The following is a 15,203-nucleotide window of genomic DNA, read 5'->3' as shown; positions in this document are numbered from 1 at the left end:
TTTTACTGTTAGTGTCACCGTCAGTTTTTGTTGTCATCTTCTTTACAACAGCAGCTGTTACCAACACAGTAACTTCACAGCAACTCCCTGAGGCAGGTTCTTGTATTTACTCCATTTGACAACATGCGGGAAACTGAGGCTCAGAGAAGTCAAGTCACTTCATCTCCAAAGTCTGTATCTTCAGAGTCTGTGGACTGGGAACACACAGAGAAGTCTGTCCTCTCTTTTAGGGGGTGTCTCTGAGGCAGGGGAATAGGGTCTGGAAGGCAGGGAACCTAAGGCCTATTCAGGCTGACTTCCTAGAACTAAATCAAAAGGAAAACTCCAACTTTCCACACCCAAGTAACAAAAGGGCCAGAGGCTACTCCCTTTGCAACCCCCCTCTTTTTCTGTATGGCAGATGAAACATTGAAAGTACCTCTGATTGGTCCCCTCCCACAACCAGTCAGGTTGGTTGCAGGCCAATTCTTCATTTGCATAGGAGTGTAACTTTGTAACTGCACTTTAGCGGTTGATTGGTTGCTTTTCCCAACCAACCAGACTGATTGCATGCCAGGACTTCACTTATATAGACTGTACACCAAGAAACAAATAGGAAACCACCAGAGGATATTTAAACCTTGGAAAATTCTGTAACTGGGCCCTTGAGCTGCTTGCTCAGGCCCGTTCTCATCCTGTGGAGTGTGTTTTCATTTTCAATAAATCTCTGCTTTTGTTGCTTCATTCTTTCCTTGCTTTGTTTGTGTGTTTTGTCCAATTCTTTGTTCAAAGCGCCAAGAACCTGGACACCCTCCACTAGTAACATTTCCAGCCTTGCTGGGGAGGGGAGGCTCATGTTCACAGAACCACAGGTCACATGGGAGCATAGGAGCGAGCCCATGAAAGTTGGGCTCCCAAAGATGGAAAACTCATTGTCAACTGGAGTGACTTGGAAGGCTTCCCAGAGAGGAGCTGAGGGATGGGTCGGTAAGCGGGGGAGGTGGATGGATGGGGCAGTGGAGAAAGTGGTGAGGAGATCTGCTTATTTGGGTGCAAGGGGAAAGTAGGAGTAAAAGTAGAGAGGTAGTTTGGAGTCAGAACCTGGGAAGCCTTGAGAGCCTGATGACAGTGGACTTTGAGAAAACCAGTGTGGAGAGGAAAGGCCAGATGCTGTCGCAGGGGAGAGCCCACAGGTGGAGGTGCAGGGACAGAAGGGAGGGCGGAGGCTTGCTGGCCAATGGGATACAGGCAGGGAGGGAGAAGAATAAGTCAACCTGAATGATGGAACCTGACGCTGGTGACTAGGGAGGTCATAGGCATCCTGAACTTAACGAGGCCACCGTGGGATCCTCTCCATCCTTCTGGGATCTGCTTCTCCCTCGGTGTAGCCCTCCCCTGCAAAGGAACCATGTGCACTTGACTGCTGGAGTCCTGCCTGGGAGTGACTGTTGTTCACTTCTCACCTTCTGGCAGTGGAGCTGGATATGAGACTTACAGGCTGAGTCTGGAGTCAGACTTTTAAAATGTTGCCCATGAAATGACCACTTAAGGAAGTCCTGTTTCACACTCGGAAATCCCAAAGTAAGAGAAAATCCAAGCACGTGCATTGGTTGGTTATTCACCATCCTAAAGGATGACCAATGTAACACCTCACGTTTCTTTAAAGATCTTTTCCTTTCATGGCCTTGAAAATGATGCGATTTGCGGGAAACCTCTTCAGGCTGTCGCGGGATGACACAGAGGTTACAAAGCAGACCCTTGAATCAGGCTGCCTGGATTCAGACCCCACGGTCCCCTCTGATTCATGGGACTTTGCCCAGTTACTTAACCTCTATTTCTTCATTGGCAAAATAGAGACTGCAGTACCTGCCTCGTAGGCTGCCCTGAAGACCCAATGTAATCATCATGCTTAGAAGAGGAACCACCGATGACAGTAGGGGCCCTCTGGAAACAAGTCTTTGATTCCAGATGTGAAGAGATAGAGACCAAGCAGAGACCCAAACAGAAAAGGACTGTATGGTGGGGAGGTGTGTTGGGGGAGGACAGGGGCCTGTGAACAGATCTGGAGGTGCCAGTGTCTGAGAAACCTGGGCTTTGCTGGCTTGGTGCTAGTTCTGGGGGTGAAGTGTAACTGGATGTAGAGGCTCCCTGCTCGCATAACACCTGGAGGTCATCGGCTCCACTGGGGCCAGTACTGGCAGCCCCCCTCATTGACCTGGTCCCCACACCTGGGTTTGCAACGTTGAGTCATTTAAGTGTCCAGTGAGGAAGCCACCACCCTCTGCTCCCTTTGGTGATCCACCAGGGCTGAGGCCCCTGAGCAAGTGAACAGCACGCTGTGAGATCTCTGGCAACCCCAGGCTAGGCACATGAAGTTGCCTATTTTCTGAATGATAGCAGGGGTTATTCAATACCACGTAAAAACTGCCTTGAAAAACTCAGTAGAAGAGAAAAATACAGTAGACTGTACGGGTGTGCTCTGCAAAAGCAGATAGTAAATGAAAATATTTTGCAATTCTGGCATGAGTGGGAAGATGTCAGAAAAGAAGACAGGGAGCTGGAGGGGAGGCCATGACACAGGGGAAGGGGGCTGAGAGAAGGACTCCTGGCCTGCAGGGTCCCCTCTGCCACTGGTCAGACAGACACATCCTGGAATGGGGATGATGAACCAGCTCCCCACCCACCAGCGGGGGTGTCCAGGGAGGACATGCCTGCCTGTGAAGGTGCTCTGTGGACTCTGAACTGCTCCCAAGCTTGGTGACTTCATTGGAGCACCTGAAGCATCCTCCAGTGACGGAAATGTCTGGAAGAAGGAAAACAAACCAGGCTTGTGTCAGAGTGTGGCTGCTCTCCTGTTCTGATACTGGGTCTTCCCAACTGATGGGCCTGGGGATTCGCTTTCTGTTACCTGGAAGGGAAGCAAACTTACGCCAGAACAACGCATCCCAGAAGCCACATTTTTCTTATTGCCTGGTTTATCATTTCTTCTCAGTTTGGGTCCTAGTTTTTGAAGCTCCTTTCCAAAAGCTGAATTTCTTGATCTGCTCACTTCAAAGGGAGATGCCCTGGTCCTGAGGTGCTAAGGCAAAGGAAGCTGCTTCTGCCATTCTGTGGCGGACCTCAAGGTGTAAGGACCGTCAAGTCCAGTGCTTTTTCCCCTGCAGGTTGTCTGGGTGTGGGCAGGAGTGGGAGAGGTCGAGATCTAGAATCAGACGGGGACTAGGGACCAAAACATTTTCCTGAGCCAGCCACCCTGCCAGGGGTCAGACATTTAAGACCTGCCCCCACCACCTCCCCTCGTCTGCTGTCCCCAGACTGAAGACAGACCAGGCACAGAGGGTGACAGCTGGAAGGGGATTCTGAGGAGGGTGGCTGAGCACCCCCAGAAGTCAGAGCTGCGTCATGCACTTCCCAAGTTGTAGGATACCAGGCCAGCTAGGTTTCTCCGGGCACAGCCTGTGGGTAAATGAGATTCTTTAAAACACTTAGGCAGGCTTTTGTCACTTGGTGTTAACTGTATACGTTGCCACGGCTTTAATTGGTTTTATGTCTGGAATGAGGGACTGAAATGGAAGTGTAAGTCTAAGGGGAGCAGTCCCGGCACTCAGATGGCTTGTCATATTTCTTTTTAAATCTGCTGTTCTTTTCCTTAAGGCAAGGGAGGTAATCTAATTATCTTTTGAAGACAAACTCATGCCGCATTATGCTGACTTGGGCAGCTCTCAGAACATAGCCCCAAGTGTGGATGGAGGGAAATGTGGTAGGGCCGAGGGGTGTGGGTGTACCTGCGAGCTTTCCTGCTCAGAAGCCAGGAGACTTTTCTCCCCACCGGCCTGAGAGCAGAAGAGGGTGTCTAAATGGGCTCGGACATCAGAAAACAGAATTGGAGTCCCACCCTGGCTGTGTGACTTTGCATCAGTCATTTGCTCTCTCTGAGCCTCAGTCTCCTCAGTTGCAAAATGAAATTAAATGTATCTGAGCTGCTGTGAGGACTAAATGAGATCATGTGCACACAGCCCATCCATCCCCAGGCTTGGTGCATGGTGAGCACCCAGCAACTGACAGCTGTTACTATCATGAGCCTTCTGAGAGTACCGTCTGCAGGGTGGGGTTCATTCTTGGAAGAGCTGACCCAGCCTCCCCTTGGGCTGGGAAGGCCCTGCATGGAAATGACTCACCCTTACGTTGTCAACCACAGCGAGAGGAGTTATTTTAAAACCCTCCTATACAACACAATGCACAGCAGGTGCCCCTAAGGTGCCTCTTCCCTAAATTGCGGCAATTAATCTTGCAGGAGGTGCTGGTGGGGGCAGCCACTCACTGCTTCTTGGGCTGTGCAGGGCTTGGCTGACTGCAGTAGGGAACTCTGCAGAGCCCTGGGAGCGCTCTGAGTCAGGGCTGCGTCAACCTCTCTCCTCCAAAGAGCAAGGCTCAGAATCTGAGCTGGGTTCCAGAAGTTGCACAGCTTGTCCTTCCTTTACTTTTTATTCTCTAAAAACAATGGGTACAAATAGTATATGGATAGAGTAAAACCTATGTAAAAACTATATCCAGGGAATATTCATGTCTGTCTATTATCTTTCTAGCTACCTGTCTATTTATGGTCAATTACCCATCCATAGAAATTTATCGTCTATCATCTATTAATATCTCTATCTCTACCTATTTATATCTGCATCAATTATCTATCCATAATCTATTATTTATAGTTATTTATACTTATCTATTACCTACCTAGCATCTATTGCCTACCTGTATCATCTATATATCTATTGATCTACATACATCTAGCTGTCATCTATTTACCATCTATCAATCATCTATCCATACCTGCCTATATCTATACCTGTCTACCTATATTGATGTAGAGTATATCATCCCGCTTTCTGTCAATCATCTATCTATGATCTATCATCAATATTTGTCTACCATCTATCTTTTTAAACTCTATACAAGTAGGACAATATTTTTCACCATCCTGTACCTTGCCATTTCACTCAACACACTATAGACCCCTTTTGGTTTAGTGGATGTATGTCTCCTTTTTTAAAATAGTTGCTTAATATTCCCTCATCTAGCTGCGCTATAAGTTCTTTAATCAGCTCACTATTGATGGGCATTCAGGTTGTTTCTAGTCGTTTGTTATTACAAATTATTCTGTGGTAAAAATACTATTGCATGCGTCTTGACACCCTGTATAAGAATGAAGGGCAAATTCCTTGCAGTGACATTGTTGGTTCAAAGGAGATGTAGATTTTAAATTCTGATACATATTGTCATACAGTTTTTGCTTTTTTCTTAAAGATTGTCCTTATTTATATAACCACCCAGGCCAAATGCTCACCTTATCTTTTAAATATGGTGAATTCTCTATCTACCAGCCTGGATGGCAGACATCTCTGTGAGGCTAAAGCCCATCAGGGCATCCAGCACTGCCAGTTTATGGGACTTTTATGGATACCCCTGCTCATATCTTCACATCACTGTGTTCTCGTTTATGTTTTATTTATGTCACCAAACACAAGCAGTCTTGTATCTTGTTTCTGTCATAGATTTTATTCACTTTCTTGGCATTTCTCTCAGGGTTTTATTAGTCATTTCTTGTTCCAGCTCCTAAATTTTCTATCACCTGCATCCCAGGCATTTGGTTGCATTCCGAAGATGATTAGAATATGAACGGACGGGGGTCGGAGGACCCTGAAGGTCCCCAGGGCGCTCGCTGCGGCTCTGTCTCCCGCTTCTGCTTGATGATTTTGGGAGTGTTCTAGTCCTGCCCATCCCCACGGGCCCTGCACCATCTGTGCTGACAGCTGGGGTTCATTTCTCTGGGAATGAACTTGGGGATTTCTGCAAAAGCTGTCCCGAGAAGCCCAGAGCCAGGTGAGCTGCTGGAATCTAGGCTTTTGTTATACCTTTAAAACACCAGGCCAAGGTCCAAATGTTCACACAAATTTTTCATCCAAACCAACTTGGGGATTCTGTGGAATCATTCTAAACTTGGTCATTTGAAAGCAGAGCCACGAAGCAAGACAATAGGAAAGCCCAGCTAAAAGAAAAATCACAAGAGAACAAAAGCGTGTCCTGCAGAATCCCAAGTGAAATACAGGCTTCTGTCTTAGAGCAAGCAAGATCTTCTTGCTGTTTCAGGGACATTAGTTGCATACTGAAGCAAACAACAGTGGCAATATTAATTACTATGTTTTATGTCTTAACATTTTGCCTTAAAGGTTCCTGGCAGTGATAAGGATGCCAAAGATGATAACTTCCTCAGGGAAATAGGGGAGTCATATTTTGCACAGCCACCTTCACCATCCTAATTCATGGCCTCATGTGATGTTAAGTGATTCTTCTTGGCCAGGCACTCAGCTAGATGCTGGAACCAAGAACAACCACCTCATTCTAAGTCTTTATCTTTTATCAAAATACTATTTATAAGTCTATAGAAATCATCCAATACAAATATGATGGTAACTAGGAATCCACCAACCCTATCCTCTAATTATAACATTGTATTTTGAGAACATAATATAAATGTCAGGTGTGGAGTGAAGCCCAGTGCTGTCTCCCCCGCAGGCTCCTACACTACACCCTGCTGCCTTTTGCCACTCATATATGAGCAAAAGGTTGACTCTGAAATAGTGGCTCTCAAGCAAGTGTGATTTTGCCTAGGCTCAGAGGACTCTTGGCAATGTCCAGAGATAGCTTTGACCACAAGTGTAGATGGGGGGCTACCAAAGGATGCTGCTGAACATCAACAATGTATAAGATCTGACAAGCCCATCCACCCAAAATATAATTATCTGGCCCTAAGTGTCAATAGTACCAAGGTTCGGAAACATGGTCTGGAAGTATTTGTGGCAGCCACACTTAGTCCTTCTGATCTGCAAGAAAACCCATTGTTTTGACACTGGGGATTTCTACACGTTTGCAGATTTCAAGAGCATTTTCCAGTGAATGGGATAAAAGAAAAAGACACCACAATGATTTTTGTTTTTTAAAAAAAGGAAACAATGTTTATTAGGATATTCTGGGGTGGGAGGATGGCCAAAGGGACTATGTACATTCTGTAGTGCTTGAGCAATAGGCTAACAGAAAATTCAAACATCACAAAACCACTTCCAAAGTCCAAATTGCAAAACTTGTACTTCTACAGGAGATGTTCTTCCACGGGTGTTGGCAATAAAGGCTGTTGCAAAACAGCTGTGTGAGGAAGCTGTGTGGGAGTGACCCCAGGAGAATGTCCCAGTGTCCTCTGGAAAGCAGATACACAGGACGATGAGACAGATGTGTCATCTTCTACCAGTGAGAAGCTCAGTAAACACACAATAGAACATGGAGACGTGCCCGAAGCCTAACCGGAGGCTCCTCAACAAAGCTCAGTCAACCCCTCACCCCTGTTCTGAGGAGACTGGGTGTCTGAACCCCTCACTCAGGAATGAATTCTAAAAATACCCTAAAAATCAGAAGCCGCCTTCTCTACTCCACCGTACTATAAACCTGCATGAAACAGAACGAACATAAGCTGAAACATACCCTCGGGTTAAAAGTGAAAAATGCAACACCATCCAAAAGAGTACAAGAAAAAAATCCCGCAACCTAAATCTCACACAGCTTCTCAGCAGGAGTTGGATTAAACTGAGAAAATAATTTCAATATCAAGGGATAATGCACGCAAGATGGGAAAACTCTTTAAAGCAAACTCTGCAGTGAAAAGTGTTTCCCCCACTCCCTTGGGCGAGGGAAGGGAGAAGAAGATAGATCATGAGAATGATAAGGCCCTGGATTCAGGTTTCTGAAACTGTTTTTTCAACCCTCGGAGGACAATCAGCTCTTTCTGAATCCAGAAGAGCACATCAGAAATGCCCAATGATAGTAAGACCACAGCCAAATATGGTGGGGCAAACTGACTTGGTTCTGCAATTTCCATTCTCCTTCTCCACATTTGAGAAATGCCGTCAGCTACAGCTAAATAATAATAACAATAATAAACAATTCCAGATCAAGCATGCTTGGCGCACCAGGAAGATAATGCTGGATCATATAGCCCTCCAATCATTGTGTGTGTGTGTGTGTGTGTGTGTGATAGAGAGAAAGAGAGAGAACCACGCATTATTGGCGGAGCCTTATGAGCCAGTGAACTGAGAAGGTCCAGGGTACCTTCACCTGTACTGCCACAGTCACCTGGTCTGGCCCCAGGTCATCAACCTTTACTGATTTTCAACAGCCCTGGTTCCCTATATTCAGGACATCCACTGGATTTTCTAATTCTTCTTCCCACTTCACTCTAGTCTTAGGATCTGTGCTATGCTTGCAAATATCAGGGGTCAACGTGCACATTCGAAGTTTTGCTCCTTTGAGCACTGCTGATTGTTTGCTTTCCTCAGCTAAAGCAGCTCTGGCATCTCCTGTTCCCACTTGCACCATGGCCGGTACCTGACAGTTGTGATTTCCCCACTGCTGTGCCTACCTGGCCAAGCTCATGGCCCTCTGAGGCCCAGACGAGTGGCCGCCTAAGTGCTCTGAGGTGCCCTTTTAGGCTCAGGATGAAGGTGGGTGTGTTTGCCTTCTCCATCATGGAAGAGCTGGATTTGTCATTGTTTGCACATGGCGCAGGACTTACCCCCTGGGAGACTGAGTCTGAAGTTTCATGAATGATTTGTAAACAGAATACAGCATCTCCGAAGGACGTGAAATGGAAGGATTCTGCCAATCTGGAAGGGATGGGCGTTTCCCTAAGCTGCTGTCAGAGGGCCCTGTGTTCTCAAATTCAGCTCCAAATGCTAGTTCATTCTGTCAGAGTACTCACTGAATAAATGTGCTGACTTGATAAGCATTTGATGTTGCTTCTCAGGATACTGATGGAGAAGTTGTCATCCCTGGGATTCGTCTGGGATCGGCGGAGTGGTCTACCTTTCTTGTCAGCATCCTGTGCTTGAGGCAGATTAAAATCTCAGCGGACTAACTGGCGAATTTTCCACAAAGTCTACCCCCATTTTGGGCTCTGTCCTTTCTGGCAGATGTCAGCCTGCTGGTAAAGATGCTAGTTTCTCACCTCTCAGCAGGAAATGCCACGGGCAGATTTAAAGTCACTTGGATCCCAATGCTTTCTCAGACCCTTTCTCCCAGGTCACCCTCAAAAACCTCAGGAGGACACGTTCAGGGTCAATACAGCCCAATGCCAGGAATATGATGCCAATAGGCCAGTTCTTGCTACTGTATGACAGAATAAAGCCCTTAAATGTCAAGGTTTTTCATTTAACCAGTTTTTGAGTACCTACTATGGGTCATGCTTTCTGCCGAAGAAGCCTGGGTGTGAGTAGCAAGAGATGTTCAAACTAAGGAAGAGGCTAAAGATCTCTGGTCAGTCTCCTGGAACCCTACAAAACAAAATTGGGGATTGGTAAGAAAGCCTAGCCTGAGACGAAGAGAAGAAAATCAGAGAAAACCTTCTATGGATGCCGGTGCTGGGTTTGGCAGCTGCCCTGGAGCAAAAATTAACTCCCCATGGCAGTGGGACAAGATGCTGATATTGGCACCTGCCAGAGGCAGACAGCCGAAGTCGCAGCTGCGCTGGTCAAATGAGCTTGGAGACCTTAGGGGGCTGAGACCTCAACGACTATTAGCAGGCTGTGGTTCTCTGCAGGCAGTTTATTGGAATAGGGTTTGTGCGCCTTCTCCACCCCTCTGGGCTGGGTCTCAGAACAATCAGAAGTGCAGGTGGCACATTCTGCTGAAAACCACCCCTGCATAGTCTCTGGGAGGGAGGAGAAGCTCATCAGAGACACTGGGAGCAACAAAGGGATTCCTGGCAAGGATAAGACCATCCCCAATCCCAAAGCTAAGAAGAGAGAGCTCAGAGGAGAGTTAGCTGGAGGAACTTCGTATTTGGGGATTAGCATCATCTTCAGATCATCTGGCTCCTGAGAGAGGCTTCTCTGTCTTAAAAGATATCTGTTGGAACAGAAGTTAATTTGGGTTGAACTAAATTTAGAGCAATTACGATGAAGAATTGGGGAGGGCAATACTTAGGCAATAAAGAACAAAGTGGTGGAGGGAGGCCTGAATAATAACGATGAAAGAGAGCTGAATCAGCCAATATCCTGATATAAATGAAATGTCCTACAGAATACATCCCAGGAAGGAGGGATTGGCAAAAAACCACAGATTTAAGGCCTCTGCAGTGAGAATCTTTTTCAGAGGTCCAGCCCTTACAAAGAATTCTAGACAACAGACTTAAATGATCACTTGAGAAGCAGAGCTGTGTCAAAGTCAAGAGGTGTCAGATATACACTTGAGATATCTATCTTAGGGATGAGAGAAAAATGTAGCTTCTAAGGGTATCCAACCAAATCCCCACTTGTTTTATTTTAGAATTTCTAATAAGAAATTCCTTCCTCTGTCATTCGGATATTATTATTAGCTCTGGCTTCCTGTCTCTAAATAACTTCTGCCTGATTCAAGGAACTCTGGCTGTTCTGTTAGAAGGTTCCTATTCTGATCAGTAAGGAACATCAGCGGACTCTGATCCATTCACCCTTCGAACATGGCCCACTGTTGCACCTTGATTTTGCCTTATCGCTCCAACTCTCCAAGCTCAGATGGGCCTTCTGCTGTCACTGTGCCCAGGCCAGTGGTAATTCACTCCTGCCTGTTATCATCGCTTTTAGGTTGTTCTTGAAAAGATGGGTGTCACACAGTCTGATTTGCTTTATCAAAGAGCAGAGGCAAAAGCAACACAGATCATGGGGTTATGAATCCAGGAGATCATCAACAGCCTCAAAATAGAATTAGAACATGTAAATTCATTTAAGCAGCCCTTTTCTGGTCTGCAGTTTATTGATTCAAATACATCGTGCATGTCTAACTGCATGAATGAAAACTTATTTTCCAAAAGACAGCTCCTCTGAGGCCACAATTTTGTAAATAATAACAACAGAAATACATTTCTGCTGAATTCTGAGAAAAGAATTTGCTAATTATATAAACTCCCACTGCTCTTACATCTCTTTTCCCAGGCACTTTACACGGACTCCAAAATGCTTTGGCTCTCCCACTCTCCTAGTACAGCAGATGGAGTGCTTGGGAGTGTCTGATTTAGAGACAAGAAGGCAAGAGGGAGACGGGCAGCAGCTAGAAGCGGCCCATCAGAGTGTATGCAAGATAGGAAGTGTCTGAATATGGACCAAATCAAAGGCTGGGGCAGCTCTGGAGGAGCCCTGTCTGGTGTTTGAGTAACTCGAAGACACAACTTCTAAGACATTCTTACTACAGCAAAAAAGTGTGTTTTAAAAAAATGAAATGGAAATCACACTCATCACATTCTAGATCGTTCGCGATACTTCATGAAAAATCACCTATGTTAATCTCAACTTACACTTTTTTTATTAGAGACTTGAAAAAAATCAGGTATGGAAAAATAAATAGGTAATTGGCATTCTCAATTCCTTCTCTATGTTGTGCGCTTCTTCCTTCATGTGCTCTATTAAAAAGATACTCAAGCATATATCGGTCAAAAATATTCAACATCAAAGTGGAATGAATGTGCTTCTAATCAGTGTGGCAATACTGCCTTTATTCCCCCTCTTTCTTTCTGAAATAATAAGTAGGGCATGGCTAGATGTAATCAGGGAGTCATGGGCTGCATGGACCCTAGTTACTGTTTCATTTCATCAAAATTAACTGCAATGACATACTTCCTGCAAGACACCCAAACCTCAGCAGATAACCCTTGTCTTCACTGGCACCCCAAATGCCCGGACTGAAGGACAGGAAGTAGTGAATCATGTTTGCTTTTAAGCATGCCAAGAAGAAGTGAGACAGGTAAATGATTTAAATCATTGTGCTCCAGTTCTGGGGCAAATGGTGGTGTTTGAGGGTCACTATGTCAAACTAAGATCACACTGAATGGCAGAAACCTTGCTTGGCTTGCTTTGATAAGAATCTCTCCAACATGTTGTCCCTGAACAAGATGCTTCCCCTTATTTATTTAATCAGCAACTGATTTTCAAATTGAGGATTTGGTAACTTGAATATGCTTTTATCACTGAAGAAAAATGAGATCTTTGTTGGTGACAGATGAGGCTTTTCAAAATTTAATTTATATGTTGCCTACCCATGCATTCTTCAATGAAGGCTGCCCTTGTTAGCACTGAAACTCCCATTTCCTCTTTGGTCATCTGAAGCTAATTAGAGCTGCTGTTACTGCAGAAGTAATCAATAGTTTTCTACAGTGGATCACATAGAACCAGATCCCTATGCAATTAGTCCAGTGTAGATACACAGAGATAACTTAATGAAAACAAAATATGCTCTGTAAGAGCTATGCACTCATAGATAACTGGCATTCCAAATATTTTGACACATTTAATGTGTTTATTCAAAGTAAGAGTCTTTATAGAACTTTTCACTAATTAAATACAGTTGAGTGTCTGCTGAATTTCCCTTGAAAACATTTTGAACTGAAAAAAGTCAGTACCGAGTACTGTACATTTGTGTTGATTAACATTTGGACACAAATGCACTTTGAACACCAATAGGGCTAAAAGACTATGCTTTTATTTCATAGATTTCCCCTTCCCCCTAGCGATTTGACTAATCTGAGAAGGCAAACACCAGCAGGCAAAGGGGATCTGTAGAAAAGTGCACCCTGGTTTCCTCCTCCATCTCTCTGCCAAGGTGGGAAAAAAGTCAGTGCTCCCCAGCACTTTATCAAGGTGGGATCTCTGCTTCTTTACTTAATGTTAGAGAAAAGTGGCCACCAGTACTTGATCACTGTAGATTCAGAATCTTGCCATCTAAACCAGACTTCGACAGTGCACTTTCGGGTCTACTTAGTCAAGAAAGAGAATAATGGAAGATGATATGTGGTTAGCAAAGCCAGATGCCTTATCACCAGGGTCCTGTCCTGCTGATCTGTGCCAACCAACTCATCTCGCCAGACCTAATGTCAACCCTCTTGATCCACAAACCTTCCTTCTTTTCTAACATGGTCTGCAGTCTGTCACGGAGGACATAAAACAAGATGCAAGCAGATCCTTAATGACCTTCAGACCAAAGTGCTCCAAACAGTGGCCAAGACATTGCAGTCAGGAGTAAGGACAATCCTTAGGAAAAGAACTGGGCATCCCAGCATGGATGTGCTTCCAAAGAAAGGACAACCTGCCCATGCCCATGTGTCCCAATCAAAGCTGCCTTTGTCAGATAACCTGAAAACCAAGGTGCCGGATTGCATCATGACAAGGGTGCCATGAGATGCTGCAGAACATTTACAAGCAGCCACCAGTTCCCTCCACAGGTATGCATACTTGCACTTCAAGAAATAATAAAAGACAATGCTTGTCTGCTCTGTTTCCTCCTGCCTGTCCACGGTCACGTGATGCAGAACTTTCTGCTATAGCACGAGGCTTCTCAGAGTCTGCTTTTGAAGAGCTGTATTTGTGAAGTTCATATTGGAGCGAACACTACTTATGAGGGGAAACAAGCTCTGTGTATTTTGTATTAAACCATCAGTAAAAAAATGAGACAATATCATTACTTTCAAAATATAGAAAGCCAATAGTTGAAATCATTTAGTAGTAAAATTTTTTCTACATATAACCTCATAAGTGTAAAGAGTATTAGAGCGACGTTTCAGCTATATTGGACTCTTGTTAGGTAAAGGACTTCTCACTCAGGTAAGGCTTAGGATTAGAAGAGTGCTGTTCAGGGATTGAGGTACTGACTCGGCACACTCATTCCCCACTCTCTATTTTGACTAAAAGATACTATATTTAGATGTGACAGGTGTTTTTTCTTTTGTACAAGAGTGCAGAACTGTTTACAGTACATAAACATCAGCATGGAAAATGCTAGTACATATAGAAAGGTGAACATCAGTACCAGCTGTTTCCACAAAGCCCACTCTTGATAAGAATCTTCTTTGTGGCAAAAAAAGCTTGGCATCAATGTCAGGTTGAAATTTGTATCATTAGAAATCAATGTCATTAGATGAGATATGGGAGTTACCTTAGAAATATTAACTCCTTTTCTAGCTAGGAAAGGCCAGAAGTAAAACTGTTAAAATCATCATCATCATCATTGTCATCATCATCATCGAAAACACAGCCCCAGTTTGCTTTACAGCCCAATTTACAAACTGTCCCTTTAAAATACAGCATATCCCAAAGCCTTCTGAGTTTGGAATGGAGCACTGCGTCAGGTTTTTCACAGAAGCCCCGAAGGATCACAAGAAGCTTTCTTGAAAGAAAAAAAAAAAAAAAATGTTCCAGTTGGATGGAACTGTTTCTCAACTGAGCTCCTAAAACTGGAATTTCAGCTATACAAGAGAACAGGAAACAGATAACTTGGTTTTTGTCTTTTTACATGTCCATATTGTATTTTTTTTAAATGCAGCTACGATGTTTCTGCTAAAGATAAAGATAATAGGGTGGACAGAGCGGTTACCACCAGAACCAGCAGTGGGCTCAGACCGCAGCTTGGAGGAGCAGCCATTGATTTTGTGGTTATGTGGCTGGAAGCACCGAGACCTTCTTTTTCATAATTACCCTGTAAGAAAGAAAGAATGGTTTCATTATCATTCACTGCATGTCTTCTCTCTACCACAGTATACTTTACACTCTCTCTCCCCCCAGCTCCCCATTGGCTGACCCACTCACCAAAGCTGACCAAGATTTTACCACTGAGACTCAAATTCACTGACTTGCAGTTTTATGGGAAGAAACCATGAATCTGGATTAGCACCAGATACTTTTGATAAACTGGTCAATGCTTACTGCTTGCTCTCCCGTTAGGGATTATTAAATTCATTTTGGGGGAAGATATCTGAGTTCAGGTACCCCTGCCATTCTTTACCTCTCTCTCCAGGGTTCCATGTTGCACAGGTAACTGTTAGCTGTGCAGCACGGAACCCTCCTCCTATCACCGACTGAAGAGGAATGCTCACTGTCTCTCCCCATCAGGGAAGGAGGGCAGCAGTCATCTCAGGAAACTTGCCCGAACAAGTGACAGTTTGTGTAGAGATGGGTCACAGACAGCACTGGAGACAGGCAGAGCAGCCTCTCCCTGCATAAGCCAGTTCAATCCCAGATTTTATAGATGAGGAGTTGGAGAGAGCAAGCGCTTGCTTGCTCGTTGCTGGGCAAACCAAACCAGAACTCCAGCTTCTGGACTCCCAGCCAGCACAGCTGTCCTTCCTCAGGATAGAATCCTCCATCCCCAGCACCTGC

General features: G+C 44.8%; 1 protein-coding gene across 3 annotated transcripts in view; it reads right to left on the bottom strand.

Moving 5' to 3' along the window:
• Positions 1 to 6,963: 6,963 nt before the first annotated feature.
• The window catches only part of GFRA1 (GDNF family receptor alpha 1), a 224,448-nt gene continuing 216,208 nt past the window's right edge, over positions 6,964 to 15,203 (bottom strand). For all 3 annotated transcript variants that reach the window (XM_017944362.3, XM_009215430.4, XM_009215431.4), the window contains one exon: positions 6,964 to 14,523. In XM_017944362.3, the coding sequence (XP_017799851.2) occupies positions 14,371 to 14,523 (153 nt within the window). In that variant the 3' untranslated portion in view covers positions 6,964 to 14,370. The remainder of the gene's footprint in view (positions 14,524 to 15,203) is intronic.

This window comes from Papio anubis, chromosome 11, assembly GCF_008728515.1.
Source record: "Papio anubis isolate 15944 chromosome 11, Panubis1.0, whole genome shotgun sequence".
NCBI classification, from domain to species: domain Eukaryota; kingdom Metazoa; phylum Chordata; class Mammalia; order Primates; family Cercopithecidae; genus Papio; species Papio anubis.
The sequence above is the reverse complement of the archived record's forward strand: the minus strand, read 5'-3'. Positions and strand labels throughout refer to the sequence as shown.